Here is a 16,693-nt window from a genome sequence, read left to right on the forward strand (position 1 = left end):
AACGTTATGCAATAGGATACATCCTTGTCTAGAAACCAAGAGTTCTGTTTTCAATTTCGACAGTGTGTACTTTAATTTTGATTTTCTTATATTAGACTTGTGAATTTCCCTTATAACTAAAAAACGATATACGTGATTTTCTATATTGATTTTATCTCGATATGCATTGTGAAAAAATACCAATAAAAATGACAACAAATGGGACGTGAGTATTAGACGTGTACATGATCTTGCATAACTTCCGTTAAACTATATAGATTCGGTAGCTTGTTTCCATAGCATTATACGATAGTACTCGGCCCAAGCTAGTAAAAGAAAAATAGAAACGTAGATAGACTTAAAAATGGCAAAGAATCGAACTGGAAGGTGGAACCTCTTGATTTTTAGTCGGGTTAGGGCGTGTGCTGCACCCCCTCTCCATTGCAGCTTAGTATTTGTCGCATGATATAACTAAATGGGAAAAAAAAAATTTAACAAAATTTTTCACATAAAAAATGAAAAAGGAAAATACGAAGGAACACCAAAACCAAACACGGCCTTACAAATAACAGCTCGTCGTTTTTGGCTAAATTCACGCCATAGTCCGCTCCCGTTTCATCTTCCTCCCTTCGTTGCCATATAAACCCCCCCTCTCTCTCTCTCTCTCTCTGTCGGTGTTGAGATCTTTGCTGCTTCTGCACTCTTCTTCTGCAGCTTCTCTCCACCTTTCCTCACTCTGCAATCAATCCCTCTCTCTCTCTCTCTCTCTCTGGCCCATTATATATCTATCGCCCCCCCATTCATTGCCGAGCCCTCCTCTGAAGCCTTGAATTTCAAGGTTCGGATTCGGATCGACCGATTTCTCCGGGAGCAAGCAAAGCTGAATCGCGCGGCTTCGAGTTGGGTCGTCTGGGGCTTCGGATCTGGGAGACATGGTGGTGAGGCTGAGTGTTGCCGCCCGTAAACACGCTGCTATATGGTAGCTGCTGTCGGGGGTCGTTGGCGCCGTTCTTTGGAGGAGAGGGAGAGCGAGGGTTCTCTGGGGCGGGGGAGGTGCATGAGGGATTTGGTGGAGGCGGGGGAGGAGGAGAGGGTTTTATTATGCTCGGAGAAGGGTTGTTCCGGGAGGGGAATAAGGTGGGATTGCGGTCTTCTTGTTATTCGGAGCAGGGGTAGATGGGGCAAATGTGGGTGAATTGAGCTGAGCCCTTCCCGTCTGCACCATCTGCGACATCGCGAGGACAGAATCTCTCGTTTCGTTTTCGCGTTGGTGAAATCTCTCTCGGGGAATTTTGAGGCAGAGCTTGGGAATTGTAAGGGTTTGAGGAGAGGAAGAAGAAGATGCAGCAAGATCAGAGAAAGAAGGTGATTTCACTTAATACACGATTCATTTGAACTTGGCTTTGATCCATTAGCTTCCGGCGGACCGGAACGTATCAAATTGTGTTTCGATTCGAACCCAATTCATGCGGTCGCTAATATATCCCGAATCATTGGCACGAACCGGGTCTGCTTGTGTTAATTTTGAGTTGTGGTACTTGGGATTTTCTTCAAGAGATTCATTCTGGGGCGGGAATCATTCGGCGCAGCTGTTTGTATCCAACTCATACGGCGGTTCTGCAGAACAGCAGTTCAACTTTGAAGGAACAAACAAACAGTTCAAGTTTTGAATAAAAGATTGGTTTTTTGGGGATTGAAGTTTAACTTGGTAATTCTGTCTTATTAGGAAATCCGAGATATTCTGATATGAAATATTCGTGAGTATCCGTATTCATGGATAATGTCAAAGTTTCGGTTTTTATCCAAAATGTGGTTTTCTGCTATAGAATCATAGGGGCTCCGTCGGTTAAAGACGTTGAATTTGCGATCTTTGCTCCTCCTTTAGGCATGTAGTGCTCCCATGTTTTCATTTATTGAGCTCTTTCGATGTCAAAGTTTTCATCTTTTTGCGTTACTGCTTGAATTGAACAACAGCGTATTTATTGCAAGGATTTTACCATCTTATCATTCAGTCGTCGCCATTACATGAAATAAATGCATTATCTCTCTGATCTCATCAGATGCCATGTTGATTTGCTCTATAATTCTTTTGGAATATATTCTTCTCCTTCTCCTTCTCCTCCTCCTCCTCCTTCTGAAGGGTGTTTATTTCTGTTCATTTTGTTTCCTCTCTTGACACTGCTTGAATTGAACAACAACGTATTTATTGCAAGGATTTTACCATCTTATCATTCAGTCGTCGCCATTACATGAAATAAATGCTTTCTCTCTGATCTCATCAGATGCCATGTTGATTTGCTCTATAATTCTTTTGGAATATATTCTTCTCCTTCTCCTTCTCCTCCTCCTTCTGAAGGGTGTTTATTTCTGTTTATTTTGTTCTCTCTTGACACTGTCTAGAAAGTACTAAAATTTTCTGCATTTACTAGATCTTTGATCCTCTCTGATTGGGCAATCGGGTATGTTAATTTTAGTCAAAAGCATGGATGGTTTTCTACTTATATAGATAAACAGTCTGCATCTCAGGTAGTTCTGTCTACATGCTCTCTTATTTCAATAACCAGAATCAGGTCCTTGTCATCTACTGATGAAGCGTCTTTGTTTATGCCCTTTTGCTGCTCAAGGGGTATGAAGACAAGTTTGTCATCGAGTGCTCTTCTAATAGCCAATACCCCATGATCTTCATTGAATTTTGCCTTTAAATTGTTTTAGTGGAACTTGAGTTTGATTTTGCACTGGCTTATCGTCTTATCCGTGGCCTTTTTTTCTGAGTGACGAGAACTGCATGTCTCCTTGATGTGGCCTGAGGGGTTTGCTTTGCTTTGATTGGGTGCCTACCTATTTCCGTATTAATATGTCATCTTAAGATACCCTACAATGTTCTGTTTGAACTGTCTATAACAAGGTCTGAGCATTTCTCAGCTAGAGTTCATGCTACATTCTAAATTTTATGCATCTATAGAATATCTTTCTGTTGTCTTGTTTGGTAATTTGATGACCCATATAGCCCCTATAATTCCCGGGCTTCCTTTCCATGCATTCGAGCAAAAGTTTTGTTTGTCTCTTTTGCTTATAGAATTTCTCTTTTCCACAGAGTTCCAGTGAGATGGACTTCTTCTCTGAATATGGTGATGCCAATAGATATAAGATCCAAGAAGTTATTGGCAAGGGAAGTTACGGGGTTGTTTGCTCAGCAATCGACACTCATACGGGTGAAAAGGTAGCGATAAAGAAAATACACGATATCTTTGAGCACATCTCCGATGCTGCTCGAATTCTCCGTGAAGTAAAGCTACTGAGACTTCTCCGGCACCCTGATATTGTTGAAATTAAGCACATCATGCTACCACCATCGAGAAGGGATTTCAAAGATATTTATGTTGTTTTTGAACTCATGGAGTCAGATCTGCACCAGGTCATCAAAGCAAATGATGACTTAACGAGAGAGCACTACCAGTTCTTCCTTTACCAGCTACTTCGTGCTTTAAAGTATATCCATACAGGTACTAACTCTCTTTACCTGACATACTATTTTAGGTCTTCTACCTATATACTAACACACTCACTTGATCAACTCATAACTTTCCCTTGATCTGTCAATTGTTGCCTCTTGCAGCAAACGTCTATCATCGAGATCTAAAACCGAAAAATATATTGGCAAATGCAAATTGTAAGCTCAAAATATGCGATTTTGGCTTAGCAAGGGTTGCTTTCAGCGATACGCCCACGACAATTTTCTGGACTGTATGTAAATTCATATAACTTATGACCACTTATTTTAATTTTGCGTGTATGTGTGTGTTTATATATATATATATATAAACGACTTTGACATCACACCTGTATGAAACATGAAGATTAAGACTTCTTGCCGTTTCTGGATGCAGGACTATGTTGCCACAAGATGGTATAGAGCTCCAGAGCTGTGTGGATCATTTTTCTCTAAGGTATATGATCTGTCAATGCTTCTGATACAGGGCATTACAGCCTCTCTTATCTTCTCTTTTAATTGTATTCAATTTTCAAGAGTTTGATTTGGTTCATTCTTGTAAATGAATGCAGTACACCCCTGCAATCGACATATGGAGTATAGGTTGCATCTTTGCTGAGGTTCTAACAGGGAAGCCTCTCTTTCCTGGAAAAAATGTGGTCCATCAGCTCGACCTAATGACCGATCTTCTTGGAACACCATCCTTAGATACCATTTCACGGGTAGAAGAATCAACTCAATATTCGGTGCTCTATTATGTGCAGAGAAAGGACATAAATGCTTACCTCTGACTTCATTTAAATTTTGGGAATCGTTCTCAGGTTCGAAATGAGAAGGCTAGGAGATACTTGACTAGCATGAGGAAAAAGCAACCCATTCCATTCGAGCAGAAGTTTCCAAATGCAGATCCTTTAGCTCTGCGACTGCTGGAGAAGCTCCTTGCTTTTGATCCCAAGGACCGTCCTACTGCTGAAGAGGTCTGTCTTGGTAACATAATTTCTCGTTTAGCAGGGTTATATATCTTGGTCAGACAGGACCCCTGTTCTTGTGATTTGAATATGAGTTTTTTTTTCCCTTTATTTAGCTTTGTTAGTGCTGTATATATGTTTCTTATATTTATCTTATTTCAATCAGGCATTAGCTCATCCATACTTTAAGGGGCTAGCCAAAGTGGAGAGGGAACCTTCATGCCAGCCGATTACAAAAATGGAATTCGAGTTTGAGAGACGAAGAGTGACGAAGGAGGATATAAGAGAGCTGATCTTCCGAGAAATACTGGAATATCACCCTCAACTACTGAAGGACTACATCAATGGAGCCGAAAGAACTAATTTTCTCTATCCAAGGTCTCGTCTTTTCCATTCATCTAATTGTTTTGTCTAACCTCATCATCATCATCTGACCTTCCAATGCACAATTGTTTTGAGCAGTGCGGTGGACCAATTTAGAAAGCAATTTGCACATCTTGAGGAAAATGGTGGCAAAAGTGGGCCTGTAATTCCGCTCGAGAGAAAGCATGTCTCCCTACCAAGGTAGATCATTTACTGGTTCCCAGTTCTCTGGTGATCTTATTGCATTTTCTATGATCAATTAGCAATAGTTGTTTAAAGATGATTTTAGGAAAAGTTGCATTTTTGGACTGTCACAGATTGTTCCTTAACATGCAGGTCTACTATCGTTCATTCCAGCCCCATTCCACCCAATCAACCAACTTCGGAAGAGAGATATTGTAATAGCTCAAGAGATCCAGAAGGAACTTCCATGTATCAATCCCCGAACTTGCATGCGACTCAGAGAATCCCGATTGGTATATATTTATTGATTTCCTCCTTTTGGCATTTTTTTGCAACATAAGTCTTCTATGGTTCTAATTTGGTTTTTTTGCTGTACAGCAAGACCTGGAAGAGTCGTGGGGCCTGTCGCTCCATATGAGAGTGGGACCACAATGAAGGATGCCTACGATCCAAGAGCTGTGATGAGGAGCACTGTCCTCCCACCTCAATCCCAGCTCGCTCCTTCATATTATTACCAGAAGCCCTCTTCCATGGTAAAGCAAGAGAGGCGGGATAAGAGAACGGATCCTGAGAGGGACTCCTTAGCCCAGCGGCAGGCAAAACAGATGCCGCCACATTGTGGGATAGCAGCTGCCAAATTAGCCCCAGAGGTGGCCATAAACATCGATAGCAATCCGTTCTTCATGACAAGGGTTGGAGCGAATAAGCTTGATAACTCAGACGACCGGATCGCGATCGATGCGAACTTCTTGCAGGCGAAGGCGGCTCAGTATGGCGGCATCGGTGCAGCTGCAGCTGCTGCTCACAGAAAGGTCGGAGCTGTACAGTATGGTATGACAAGAATGTACTAGCTAGGGACGGGAATATAAAGATCAGTAGTATTAAAAGTATAGTAGTTTATCTCTTGTTCGTTTTTCCTTTTTACCCAAACAGAAACGAATCATTATCCATGTCGAGGTGGAAGCTGGTACATGTGTTGAAAATGCGCTGGAGTTCTTAGGAGAAAACCAGTTTGGCTTCTATTATGTAAAGAGGGGAGAGAGACCTTGTGCGTTTCTCGCGGGAGCCGGTTTCCCTGGTTGGATAATAATCAAACTTGCATTTGTTAAAGTGGCCTCTCTCGTTCGTTGACAAATCCAGAAATGCAGGGTACTGAAATAATGAAATGTTTTCCGGATACGGGCGGATCATTTCCGCTACTTATGGATAGTATATTTTGTGGAAGTTTGAGAAGCAGCATCGATCTCAGATGAAGATGATTTTCCATACTGATTTTGGAGGGTGGAGATGTCGGATGTGAAGCTGAACGGATAAAATTTACGAAACAGCTTCTCGACAAAGAGGGTTTTTTTTTTAAAAAAAATTGTAGGTTTGTTGACAAGAGTTTGTTCGGTTCATTTGCAAATCACGAATTTATGTATGAAAACAGATCCTGGAAACCATATCGAAAAAGCAAGCTGCTAAACTGAATGAATTAATCATCAGTCACTGCAACACACCATTCTTACATGTCGAATGGAGGAGTAGAAAGAAGTTGAGAGTATTCTGCTCGTATTCTGTAGATGCATATAACTTGCTTGAAGTACAAGGAAGAGACTGAGCGACTAGAGTGCTTTTGGATCTGCTGCTGGAGAACCGATACCGTATCACTAGAATCTTGCTTGTAGGTCTTGGATGCTATATTGTCGCCGAAGACCACCATTGAAGGCGGATAAGAAAGTAGAGATCAATCCCGAGCAGAACAGAGAGGAGGAGAAGCGATTGACACGAGAACTTCCCATCATTCGGAACTTAACTGACAGGAGGAGAAAAATTGACCCGAGAACTTACCATCATTTGGGGAAGCTGAAATCGCCGGCTCCTATATTGGAGCCTCAGTTTGGGTTGAAATACTAATCATGAATCATCAAACGAACCGGAAAGAGAAAGTTACTAGCAAATTCATGGTGGCAAGGGTTACAACCACAAGCGAAGCAAATGAGCTCAAACTAACGGAAAAGAATGGCGAGCACCTCGGCTAGGAGTACTACGATCTGCTTACAGTTATGATTTCTACTATAGTAAGACATGCCGGGAAGCAGGTCACCGGAGATAATTATATATATATTTAAGGAGCTTAGTTTAGTCTCTGCATTAGAGTATTTTCTCTGTCAAGTTTACATATGAAAAATGTGATGAATACCACTCATTATGGCATATTTCATCATATCATCGGATAGTGATGATGACGACGTCAATGTTGCGACAGGCCTAGCAGAAGGTAACCGTGAAGTTTGATCCTTTGCACGTAAAATCCTTGTCATATAGGAAGGTAACAGCGGTCGGGCAAGCGGCCTTGAACAGCTTGGTGTAGTTGGTTGGGTTGCACTTCCAGGCGGTGAAGGGATCCGTGCAGCAATTGGCAGCATCGCCAAAGGCATCGCAGGCGCTCTTGCAGCCCACTGGGCGCCCCTTTCTGTTCAAGACACGCTGGCCCGTGGGGCATTTACGCCTCAGGTTTGCGATGCATGCACTGGGCTGGCACTGGCCCGTCCCTCCTTGGGTGGTCACTGACACTGGCACGTTGAAGCCGTGCTGGAGGTCCACACTGTAGGTGTCATCGGGGGTGTCCACACTGAACAAGGCGACGGTCATAGGCGGGGTCCCCTCATATCCGTCACATTTGAGCAGCCCATTGCAGTCACCGGTGGCGCACTTCCCCTTCCCGGTGGCATCGAACCTGCAGCCGGTGCGGGCCCAGATTCGGCCAGTCCACTGGTACTGCGACTCGTACAAGTAGGTCTGGCCGGGTGCCAATGCAAACCCGCTGTCATAGGGCTGGGATAATCCAGCTCCTGAGTAGATCCCAGGCCATATGGTTTTCTTGCACTTGTTGACAAGGTTAAAGTACTTGGCGTTGGCCCCTCCTGCACAATAAAATTTACGACCATGCACGTAAATCTTACATGTAACAAACAGAACAAACCGAGATGAAAACATAAGTTTATTCCTGAACTAAACTCATGAGCCTTTTCTGTAATCGTAGCAACCGAACAAAAGAAAAACAACACGATAATCGTACCGAGGAAGAACAGGGAGATGAAGACGATGGTAAGGTGGAGGAAAGACAACGCCATAAGAAGCTGCTTATTGCAAGTTGCTGATCTTTTGCAAAAGGTTGTGTTTGTATATATTTATATTGGGTTTTTTTGTGCGTGTTTTTTTTTAGCTTTTTTTCGTTTATGGATTGGAATTGCAATGGCTGCCCGAATTTTTTGCTCGAAAAAAGAAAACAAATTTCCCAATTTTGGTCTTGAAGGTTGGTTATTAGCAGAATTTATCTAAGTTGACCGAGTCAAATTATCCTTTTACAGCAACAGAAAATTAAGCTGGTGCTCAAGTTATTCATGTGGCTGGAGCAGTTAGAGGTGCATTGAGAAAATCGAGACTTACCGAAAGATCGATTTTTCGGGAAACTGAAATGTCCGATCTTACCATATTATAGATATATAGAAAAATAAAAGTAAAAGTTCATTATGGATCAAAAAAAAAATGAAAATGAAAATTCATGGAAGGTTTTTTCTTTAACCTCGAATGGATGAAATTGGACCCATTAAGGTTTGGTTTGTGAATGTTTTTACTGATGGATAAGTACTAAAATAAAATTACTAAAAAATAAATATTGATTTCAGAATAAGTTAAAGTGTTTGGAAGAAGCTAATTTAAAACTGCTAAAAGTGGAAAAAATAATTATTAATACTTGAAACAGAATAAATAGAAGCGGATTTCATTAGCACCTATTAACATGCTAGAGAAAATCACGTTCGTAGTTTCAAAAACTCTCACCAAACATTAAGAGTGCATTTGGTTTCAAAGTAAAAGTAACTTTGATTTTGATTTCGATTTTGAATATGAAACATGACAAATGAGATGGTATTATAAATTTGACTTGAGAAACATGTATTTTTGTTGTGTAGTGGGTAGAGTTAAAATCAAAATCATGATTGTAAAATCAAACTTTGAAACCAAACGGGCCTTCTGCTTAAAATTATAAGGAAAAATGATTATAGAATCTCCTACTGCACTTCCATATGAACTCTAAAGGGTCGAAGACGAAAAATGCCCTAGCAACATTCAAAGAACAAGGGCCGTTATTATGGATCTTATTACTTAAATTTGGTGGGAGTTCGCCATAACCTAATTCTTGAGGGATAGTTGGGTAATTATTCATATATCATGTTTGTGATTGGTCCCTGAATTTTAAGGCTTTTTCTTTTTCATCCCTATGCTTTATATTGGTCAATTTAAGTCTACATGGTGAAAGGGCTCGTCTCTCCATCAATTATTTTTGAAACATCATCAACGTGAATGACGATTGATTACTATTGATTGACATGTGAAAGTACTCACGTTATATTTGTCAAAAGCTTTAAAAATATATCTCGAACCATCTACGACCTAATGCTTTAATTGGAGAAAGTTGCCTCGGAAGCTTAGGAGTTCCAATCAATGATTCCATGACTGTAGGAGATATCTTGTTCGAGTGCACGTGGCATTTAATAAGGTCTCTATTGGACTATCGCCTATGGTTGGTTCCCATGCCCATTCACTTGGGACCTCATTGGATGTCCTGTCCGTATAGCATCGGAGTTTCACCGGTAGCCTGAAAAGGGGAGATCGGAGAGAAATTACGACGAAGTAATGTAAACGCTCAAAATAAAGTATAGGGATAAAAATAGAAAATCCCGAAGTTTAAGGACCAAGATTAATTAATCTTATTTGAAAAAAAAAATATTAGTTGAGACGTATTTCATTCATCTTCGTTGAGGAAGACCCGTCTGTGTCATAATCTCCTGCCATTGACTGAAATGCGAAGACGCCATTGCTGCTGGTGCTGGGGCTTCCTTGCTTGAGCTCTGAGCTCTGCCGGAGAAGAAGGAGGAGGAGAAGATGGTTCTCAAGAGCTTCACCTTCATCCCCGATGATCTTGACCTTCTCAATGCTCGCCCTGGCTCCCCTCATCCCTTCTTCTATCAGATATCATCCGCCTCTTCTTCTCCCGATGTGCGGAGCAACTGCCTCGACATCTGCGCCGCCAGCACCTCCTCCGCCCCCCACCCTTCCCCTCCCCCCCCCCCCAAAAACCTCCCCCCCTCCCACCCCGCGTTGCACTTATCGGTCGCCGAGGCGGGTTAGATGCTCTCACCCCTTATCTTAGCTGTAAAAAGTTAATCCCACATCAGAAGTATAAAAGAAAATAGAATAGTTTATATGGGATTGAGTCTCACAACTTATTAGTTCGAGATTTTAAGTGGAAAGTTGAGTCCAACCCCGTATAAGCCCAAATGAAAATTTAAGATGGTATCAGAGATCATGATCATGATCCTGGGGGCGCGTATGCGCAAGAGTCCGGAAGTAAAAGTTCGGCTCGTAGTCATTGACCCCCCTCGCCTGAGTGTGGAAGAAGAAGTCTAGCTCGAAGTAGTTAAAGCCTAAGTCCAGAAGAATGAGAAGGTTCACGTGGCACGTGTAGGCAAAATCATGAAAAAGATCACACGGTGCCACGTGAGGGCGGGTGTTGGGAATGTAAAAAGTTAATCCCACATCGGAAGCATAAAAGAAAATATAATAGTTTATATGGGATTGAGCCTCACAACTTATTAGCTGATCATGTTCAAAGTAGAAAGAAAATTTTCTGTCTCATCGTTGCTTTCAAGCAGGTTGCTAGATTTTGGTGTCGATCAAGATGATCAATTCTAGCGAATTGCTCGAATTTTGGGTACTTGGCTCCCTAAGTACTTTGAATCAACAAAACGAGCTTTTTCATCATTCGAATGAACTTAATTTAGCAATGTGTTGCTCTAGAGAAGTCGGTGTGTTTGCTGGAAATGAATAAGCCCTTCTTTTGTCGTATGATGTTTGACCCCTATGACAGTTCACTTTCTAGACACACATGGTAGTTTTACTTAGGGCCGGCAATATTTGATACGACACGATTACACGACACGGAGTTAAACGGGTTTGGGTTGGGTATTTTTCATATTCGGGTTAAACGGGTCTAACCCGTTTAGATACGATTAATAAACGTGTCTTAGCGGGTTGAACCCGTGTAACCCGATTATACACGATTAAACCTGTTTATTTAACCGTGTTTAATCGTATTACTATAATCGTGTAACCCATTAACCCGTTTATCTAACTGAATTTACGAAAATATCCTTAGGTTAACCCTAATTTCGAAATTTCCAAAAGCAGTAGCCGCAGTACCCGATTTCAACTTTCAGTCTTTCGCACGCCCCCCCTTCATCCTTCATCTTCACAATCACAAGTCGAAGTCGATTTCCCTCCTTCTTGCAGATCCAGCCTCCACCTGAGTCAAGAACGACTTCGATCGTTTTCACAGTCCAGTCAAAGATCTCTCGTATTCGTTGCCTTTTGGCCGGAGGAGAACCTCACTGGAAGTATCCTTCCCCTTCCGTCGCCGGAGCTTCGATTGGATCTCGATCGGACACAGTTTCCGCTCTGATCCTCTCTGTCACGTTCCTCATCATCAACATACTCCTCAACAGCTTCGCCTCAGACACACCGATGGTGTGATTCAGTTTCCTCCGCCGCCGATCCATCCTTTTTCAACCGCCCCAACGCGTGAGTACGCACATCCATTGGATTTTCTCTCTCCTTCTCTCTCTCTCTGTGTCTATTGTGGTGAAGGGTTTCATCCCTTAGATTCTTTCCTTCTTGATTGGACAATCTCCGATTCTTCTCATTTAGAGATCCTTCTGTTGAGTAGAAGCTTGGACCGGGGAAATGAAGGGACCGATTAAAGGTTTTCACGATCAGATGCTGAAAATTTCCCACCTCGTGGTTTTCCTTTCTGATAATTAGGGAAGCGTTTAAGGGTTCCTGAAGGTCTGCGAGGATCTGTCGTATTTCTTTGTGTGAGCATCTTTGTATGTATATGATTCTCTGGGAGGCTCTGGCGGATTCCGATTTCGTGAGGCCTGGCGGCTTTGGCGGTGTACATGTTTTGTCAATCACTGCCGCTACGATCGCTCGACTACGTTTCTGTTAATTCTATCTGGGTCTTTGACGTTGTCTTCATGATTTTGTTTCTTTCAATGGAATTGCAAGATCTGTACTTTTTCTTGCTGGACTGTTCTTCCTAAATATCTTTAATGTGCAGGTGCTAGAATAATTTCATTTGAGCTATTGAGAGATAAGGATTGAACTCCGAGGCTATAGACTTGGCAGATCTTGAGCCATGACTATAGTGGAGGACAAAGAGGTGCTTACCATCTTCGAATATATAACCTTGAGATTACATTATTTCCAGAATTTAACATTCTTGTTTATCTGTTGTTCTTTTAGCAGACCAGGGTCAGATCAGTGGGCTCACTGTCTACTGATTATGCTACCATAGTTCCCATCAAGAAACGGAGGTTCCCAATTGTTCGGCCTCCATCGCCTCCACCGGATGAGTCATGTCCAACACTGGAGTCTGATGAAAAACGAAAGGAGAACACCTCTGCATCTCAGGGATCTGCTGTCTTGAACTCCTTAATGATTAAGTTGCCAGTGGAATTGTCAATGAACATGTCGTGTTTGCATAATTCCGGAACTAATTGTATTGGTAAGATCTTAATTGTATTGTTTGAAATTTTGTTGAGTTGCAGTGCAACTGTGCAATGCATGGAGGAAATAAACGGATAAATGGGTCGTATAACGTGTCCGGGTAACCGGATTGAACGGGTAAATGGGTCGTGTAAACGTGTCCAGGTAAATGGATTTATCGGATAAACGGGTCGTGTAAACGTATACGGGTAATCGGTTTATCGGATAAATGGGTCGTGTAAACGTGTCCGGGTACCGGTTATAATCGTATCGTGTATTCGTGTACCTATTATGACACGTTTCGATAAACGGGTTTAAACGTGTCGTGTACGGGTTGACACGAATATAACCGTGTCGTGTACGGGTTTCCAAAACCAGACCTGTTTAATAATCGTGTCGTGTACGGGTTATGACTTTGATAACACGATCCCGTTTAGACACGACACGTATAAACACGACACGATACGAATTGCCGGCCCTAGTTTTACTTTCCCCTCATCAGAGTCGACCAAAAAAGGGTTTAGAATATCTATGTTGGCTTTTGAAGTGGCAAATGAAATTTTGAGGACAGAATCTCGTTGTTTCATTTCGCGTTATTGAAATCTGTCCTGGGAGTTTTGAGGCAGAAGTTGGGAATTCTGAGGGGTTGAGAAGAAGAAGATACAGCAGGATCAGGGGAAAAAGGTGATTTCACTTATTCGATTCATCTGAGCTTGGCTTGGATCCATTAGCTTCCAATGAACCATAACGTATTCACATACAATCCAAGCCCAACTCACGCAGTCTATATATTCCGAATCATTGGATCTGCTTTAATTTTTGAGTTATGGTACTTGGGATTTTCTTCAAGAGATTCATTCTGGGTCAGGAATCATTTCTAAATGGGGCTGTTTGTATCCGGTTCATGTGCGATCCTACAGGAAGCGGTATAAAGGAACAAACAAACTGTTCAATTCTTGAAATAAAAGGTTGGTTTCTGGGGTTTGAAGTGTAACATGGTAATTCTGTTGTATTGGGAAATTTGAGATATTCTGATCTGAATTATTCTTGATTATCCCAATTCTTCTTCTTCTGCCGCCACTACATAGGGACAACATAAGATGCCATGCTGATTTGTTCACTGATGAAGCGTCTTTGCCAATACCCTGTTGCTGCTCAAGGGGTTGCTCCTCCATTTAGTCACTACATAAGATGCCATGTTGATTTGTTCACTGATGAAAGCGTCTTTGCGTATGCCCTATTGCTGCTCAAGGGGTGTGAAGACAAGTTTGTCTTGGTAGCCAATACCTCGTGATCTTCATTGAGTTTGGCATTGAAATTGTTTTTATGAAACTTGAATTTGATTTTGCCCTGGCTTATTGCCTTATCCTTAACTTAAACTGCTTGACCTATTCTGCATGTCTCCTTGATATTGTCTCGGGGGTTCGCTTTGCTTAGATTTGGTGCCTACCTATTTTCATATAAGTTTCGATTTGTCTCTTTTGCTGAAAGAAATTTTCTCTTCCACAGAGTTCCAGTGAGATGGACTTCTTCTCTGAATATGGCGATGCAAATAGATATAAGATTCAAGAAGTTATTGGCAAGGGAAATTACTGGGTTGTTTGCTCAGCCATCGACACTCATACTGGTGGAAAGGTAGCGATAAAGAAAATACACGATACCTTTGAGCACATCTCTGATGCCACCCGAATTCTCCGTGAAATAAAGCTGTTGAGACTTCTCCGGCACCCTGATATTGTTGAAGTTAAGAACATCACGGTACCACCGTCGAGAAGGGATTTTAAAGATATTTATGTCATTTTTGAGCTCATGGAGTCAGATCTTCACCAAGTCATCAAAGCTAATGATGGCTTAACGAGAGAGCACTACCAGTTCTTTCTTTACCAACTACTTCGTGCTTTAAAGTATATCCATACAGGTACTGGCTCTCTTTACCTGTCACTTGAGGAGTATCGGACCATATAAGGTCTTCCACTCGTATCTACTAAAACACTCACTTGATCAACTCACGATTTCCTCATCTGATCTGTCAATTGTTGCCGCTTGCAGCAAACGTTTATCATCGAGATCTAAAACCGAAAAATATATTGGCAAATTCAGATTGTAAGCTCAAAATATACGATTTTGGCTCGGCTAGGGTTGCTTTCAGCGATACGCCCACCACAATTTTCTGGACTGTATGTAAATTCATATATGACCACTCTTTTTATTTTTATATACATAGACGGCTTTGACTTCACACCTGTATGAAACATGAAGATTAAGATTTCTCGGGGTGGACTGGATGCAGGACTATGCTGCCTCAAGATGGTATAGAGCTCCAGAGCTATGTCGATTGTTTTTCTCTAAGGTATAGAATCAATCAATGCGTCTGATACAGGGCATCACGGCTTCTCTATCTTCTCTTACTTGCATTCACTTTCCAAGAGTTTGATTTGGTTCATTCTTGTGAATGAATTCAGTATACCCCTGCAGTCGACATATGGAGTATAGGTTGCATCTTTGCTGAACTTCTAACGGGGAAGCCTCTCTTCCCTGGGAAAAATGCGGTTCATCAGCTTGACCTAATGACCGATCTTCTCGGAACACCATCTTTAGATACCATTTCACGGGTAAAGAAATCGACGCAATATGTTGAACGGTGTTTCTATTATGTGCACAGAAAGTATATAACTGCTTGGCTCTGACTTTCATTTAAATCTTCGGAATTGTTCTCAGGTCCGAAATGAGAAGGCTAGGAGATACTTGGCTAGCATGAGGAAAAAGCAACCTGTTCCATTCAAGAAGAAGTTTCCAAATGCAGATCCTTTAGCTCTCCGACTGCTGGAAAAGCTCCTTGCTTTTGATCCCAAGGACCGGCCTACTGCTGAAGAGGTCTGTCTCGGCGACATAATTTCTTGAGGACTACCGTTATTGTGACTTGAATATGAGTTTCTGTTTTCTTTCTCTAGCTCTTGGTATTGCTGTATATATTTCTTATGTTGAATTCGATCAGGCATTAGCTCATCCATACTTCGAGGGGCTAGCCAAAGTGGAGAGGGAACCGTCATGCCAGCCGATTACAGAAATGGAATTCAAGTTCGAGAGACGAGGAGTGAGGATGGAGGATATAAGAGAGCTGATCTTTCGAGAAATATTGGAATATCATCCTCAACTGCTGATGGACTACATCAACGGAGCCGAATAATTTACCTAAGTTGACAGAGTCAAACTTTCCTTTTACAGCAACAGAAAATTAAGACGGTGCTCAAGTTATTCGTGCAGTTGGAGCAGTTATAAGGGGTGTGCATGGATATCAGGTATATCCGGAACTTACCCGTTGGGATAGTGTCCGGGTAGTTCATATTGAAAATAGAGTAGAATCCGGGTATTAAAATAAGGAACCGATTAGAACGGGTTCCGGTTCTTACATTTAGGGTATTCAGAACTTGAAACGGAACCGATACCCGAGCCCGAATAATAATTTCTCCCATTATATATATATAATTTTATTCATATATTCCTATATTTAAAAAATATAGGCACTAATTTTAAAAAAAATTTAAATCTTTATCGACATTCTGTTTTGCGTGATTATTGATTATGAATGAGACTTTTTTTGTTTTATTTAGCGAGATAAAGAAATTTACAGGTTTTAATAAGGTACTCGAAATCTGTTTCCATGACTCAACAAGGTAGGGTTCGGTTTTAAAATTTTGGAACATGTTCTTTACATGGTAGGGTCTGGTTATCGTGAAAAAAATAAGGTATCGGGACTCGCTCACCTCTAAGTTATAATTCCATTGAGAAATTCGAGACTTATCAAAATACCGATTATTCGTGATGCTGAAATATTTCATCTTTCCATTATGAATATATAGAAAATGATTGAGGCAATATATGTATATAGAAAAGAAAAATTCATTATGGGTCAAAAAAAGGAAGAATATTCAGTGTCATCAGCCTTCTAAAGGAAGAACTTGGACCCACTGCCCTCAACATTGAAAGGTCAAGGACCTTCTACCCAATAAAAAAAAGGTCAAGGACCATTATGAAACTTATTACTTAAATATGGTGAGAATTTGCCATAACCTAATTCTTGGGGGATAGTTAGGTAATTATTTATATGTCATGTTTGTGA

The 16,693-nt window shown here is 41.4% G+C and overlaps 3 protein-coding genes across 9 annotated transcripts; 2 read left to right on the forward strand and 1 right to left on the reverse strand.

The window, feature by feature from the left end:
* Window positions 1-606: 606 nt before the first annotated feature.
* On the forward strand, window positions 607-6,093 carry LOC116204431 (mitogen-activated protein kinase 20-like). The gene is made up of 10 exons (XM_031536500.1): window positions 607-1,344; window positions 3,074-3,482; window positions 3,596-3,723; window positions 3,867-3,926; window positions 4,042-4,191; window positions 4,291-4,446; window positions 4,604-4,815; window positions 4,900-5,001; window positions 5,137-5,276; window positions 5,362-6,093. The coding sequence occupies exons 1-10, from the start codon at window positions 1,321-1,323 to the stop codon at window positions 5,832-5,834; spliced, it is 1,854 nt and encodes a 617-aa protein (XP_031392360.1). The 5' UTR covers window positions 607-1,320; the 3' UTR covers window positions 5,835-6,093.
* Window positions 6,094-6,896: 803 nt separating this feature from the next.
* LOC116204432 (pathogenesis-related thaumatin-like protein 3.5) lies at window positions 6,897-8,131 on the reverse strand. Its single transcript, XM_031536501.1, has 2 exons — window positions 8,045-8,131; window positions 6,897-7,889 (listed from the first exon to the last, which is right to left on the reverse strand). Exons 1-2 carry the CDS (start codon window positions 8,097-8,099, stop codon window positions 7,234-7,236), a joined length of 711 nt encoding a protein of 236 aa, XP_031392361.1. The 5' UTR covers window positions 8,100-8,131; the 3' UTR covers window positions 6,897-7,233.
* A 4,965-nt stretch (window positions 8,132-13,096) lies between these two features.
* Window positions 13,097-16,072, forward strand: LOC116202276 (mitogen-activated protein kinase 10-like). 7 transcript variants are annotated; one of them, XM_031533773.1, is made up of 9 exons: window positions 13,097-13,257; window positions 13,442-13,541; window positions 13,662-13,849; window positions 14,083-14,491; window positions 14,674-14,750; window positions 14,864-14,923; window positions 15,036-15,185; window positions 15,292-15,447; window positions 15,569-16,072. In XM_031533773.1, the coding sequence occupies exons 3-9, from the start codon at window positions 13,679-13,681 to the stop codon at window positions 15,758-15,760; spliced, it is 1,215 nt and encodes a 404-aa protein (XP_031389633.1). In that variant the 5' UTR covers window positions 13,097-13,257; window positions 13,442-13,541; window positions 13,662-13,678; the 3' UTR covers window positions 15,761-16,072. The 7 variants fall into 7 exon arrangements, with proteins under 7 accessions (XP_031389633.1, XP_031389630.1, XP_031389631.1 ...); XM_031533770.1 differs by having other exon boundaries at window positions 13,098-13,257; window positions 14,623-14,750; XM_031533771.1 differs by having other exon boundaries at window positions 13,098-13,257; window positions 13,494-13,541; window positions 14,623-14,750.
* The last annotated feature ends 621 nt before the right edge of the window (window positions 16,073-16,693 follow it).

The sequence above is a fragment of the Punica granatum genome, chromosome 4 (assembly GCF_007655135.1).
Source record: "Punica granatum isolate Tunisia-2019 chromosome 4, ASM765513v2, whole genome shotgun sequence".
Classification (NCBI taxonomy): Eukaryota; Viridiplantae; Streptophyta; class Magnoliopsida; order Myrtales; family Lythraceae; genus Punica; species Punica granatum.

What these genes read in the sequence shown, in the direction of transcription:
- LOC116204431 (XM_031536500.1), top strand. Translation starts at nt 1,321, where the DNA reads ATGCAGCAAGATCAGAGAAAGAAG. An exon ending in CCACGACAATTTTCTGGACT is followed by an intron (nt 3,724 to 3,866) that starts GTATGTAAATTC and finishes TTCTGGATGCAG; the next exon opens with GACTATGTTGCCACAAGATG. An exon ending in GTGGATCATTTTTCTCTAAG is followed by an intron (nt 3,927 to 4,041) that starts GTATATGATCTG and finishes AAATGAATGCAG; the next exon opens with TACACCCCTGCAATCGACAT.
- LOC116204432 (XM_031536501.1), bottom strand. Translation starts at nt 8,099, where the DNA reads ATGGCGTTGTCTTTCCTCCACCTTACCATCGTCTTCATCTCCCTGTTC. An exon ending in CATCTCCCTGTTCTTCCTCG is followed by an intron (nt 7,890 to 8,044) that starts GTACGATTATCG and finishes TTTATTGTGCAG; the next exon opens with GAGGGGCCAACGCCAAGTAC.
- LOC116202276 (XM_031533770.1), top strand. Translation starts at nt 13,679, where the DNA reads ATGCTGATTTGTTCACTGATGAAGCGTCTTTGCCAATACCCTGTTGCT. An exon ending in GTGAAGACAAGTTTGTCTTG is followed by an intron (nt 13,850 to 14,082) that starts GTAGCCAATACC and finishes TCTCTTCCACAG; the next exon opens with AGTTCCAGTGAGATGGACTT. An exon ending in CCACCACAATTTTCTGGACT is followed by an intron (nt 14,751 to 14,863) that starts GTATGTAAATTC and finishes GACTGGATGCAG; the next exon opens with GACTATGCTGCCTCAAGATG.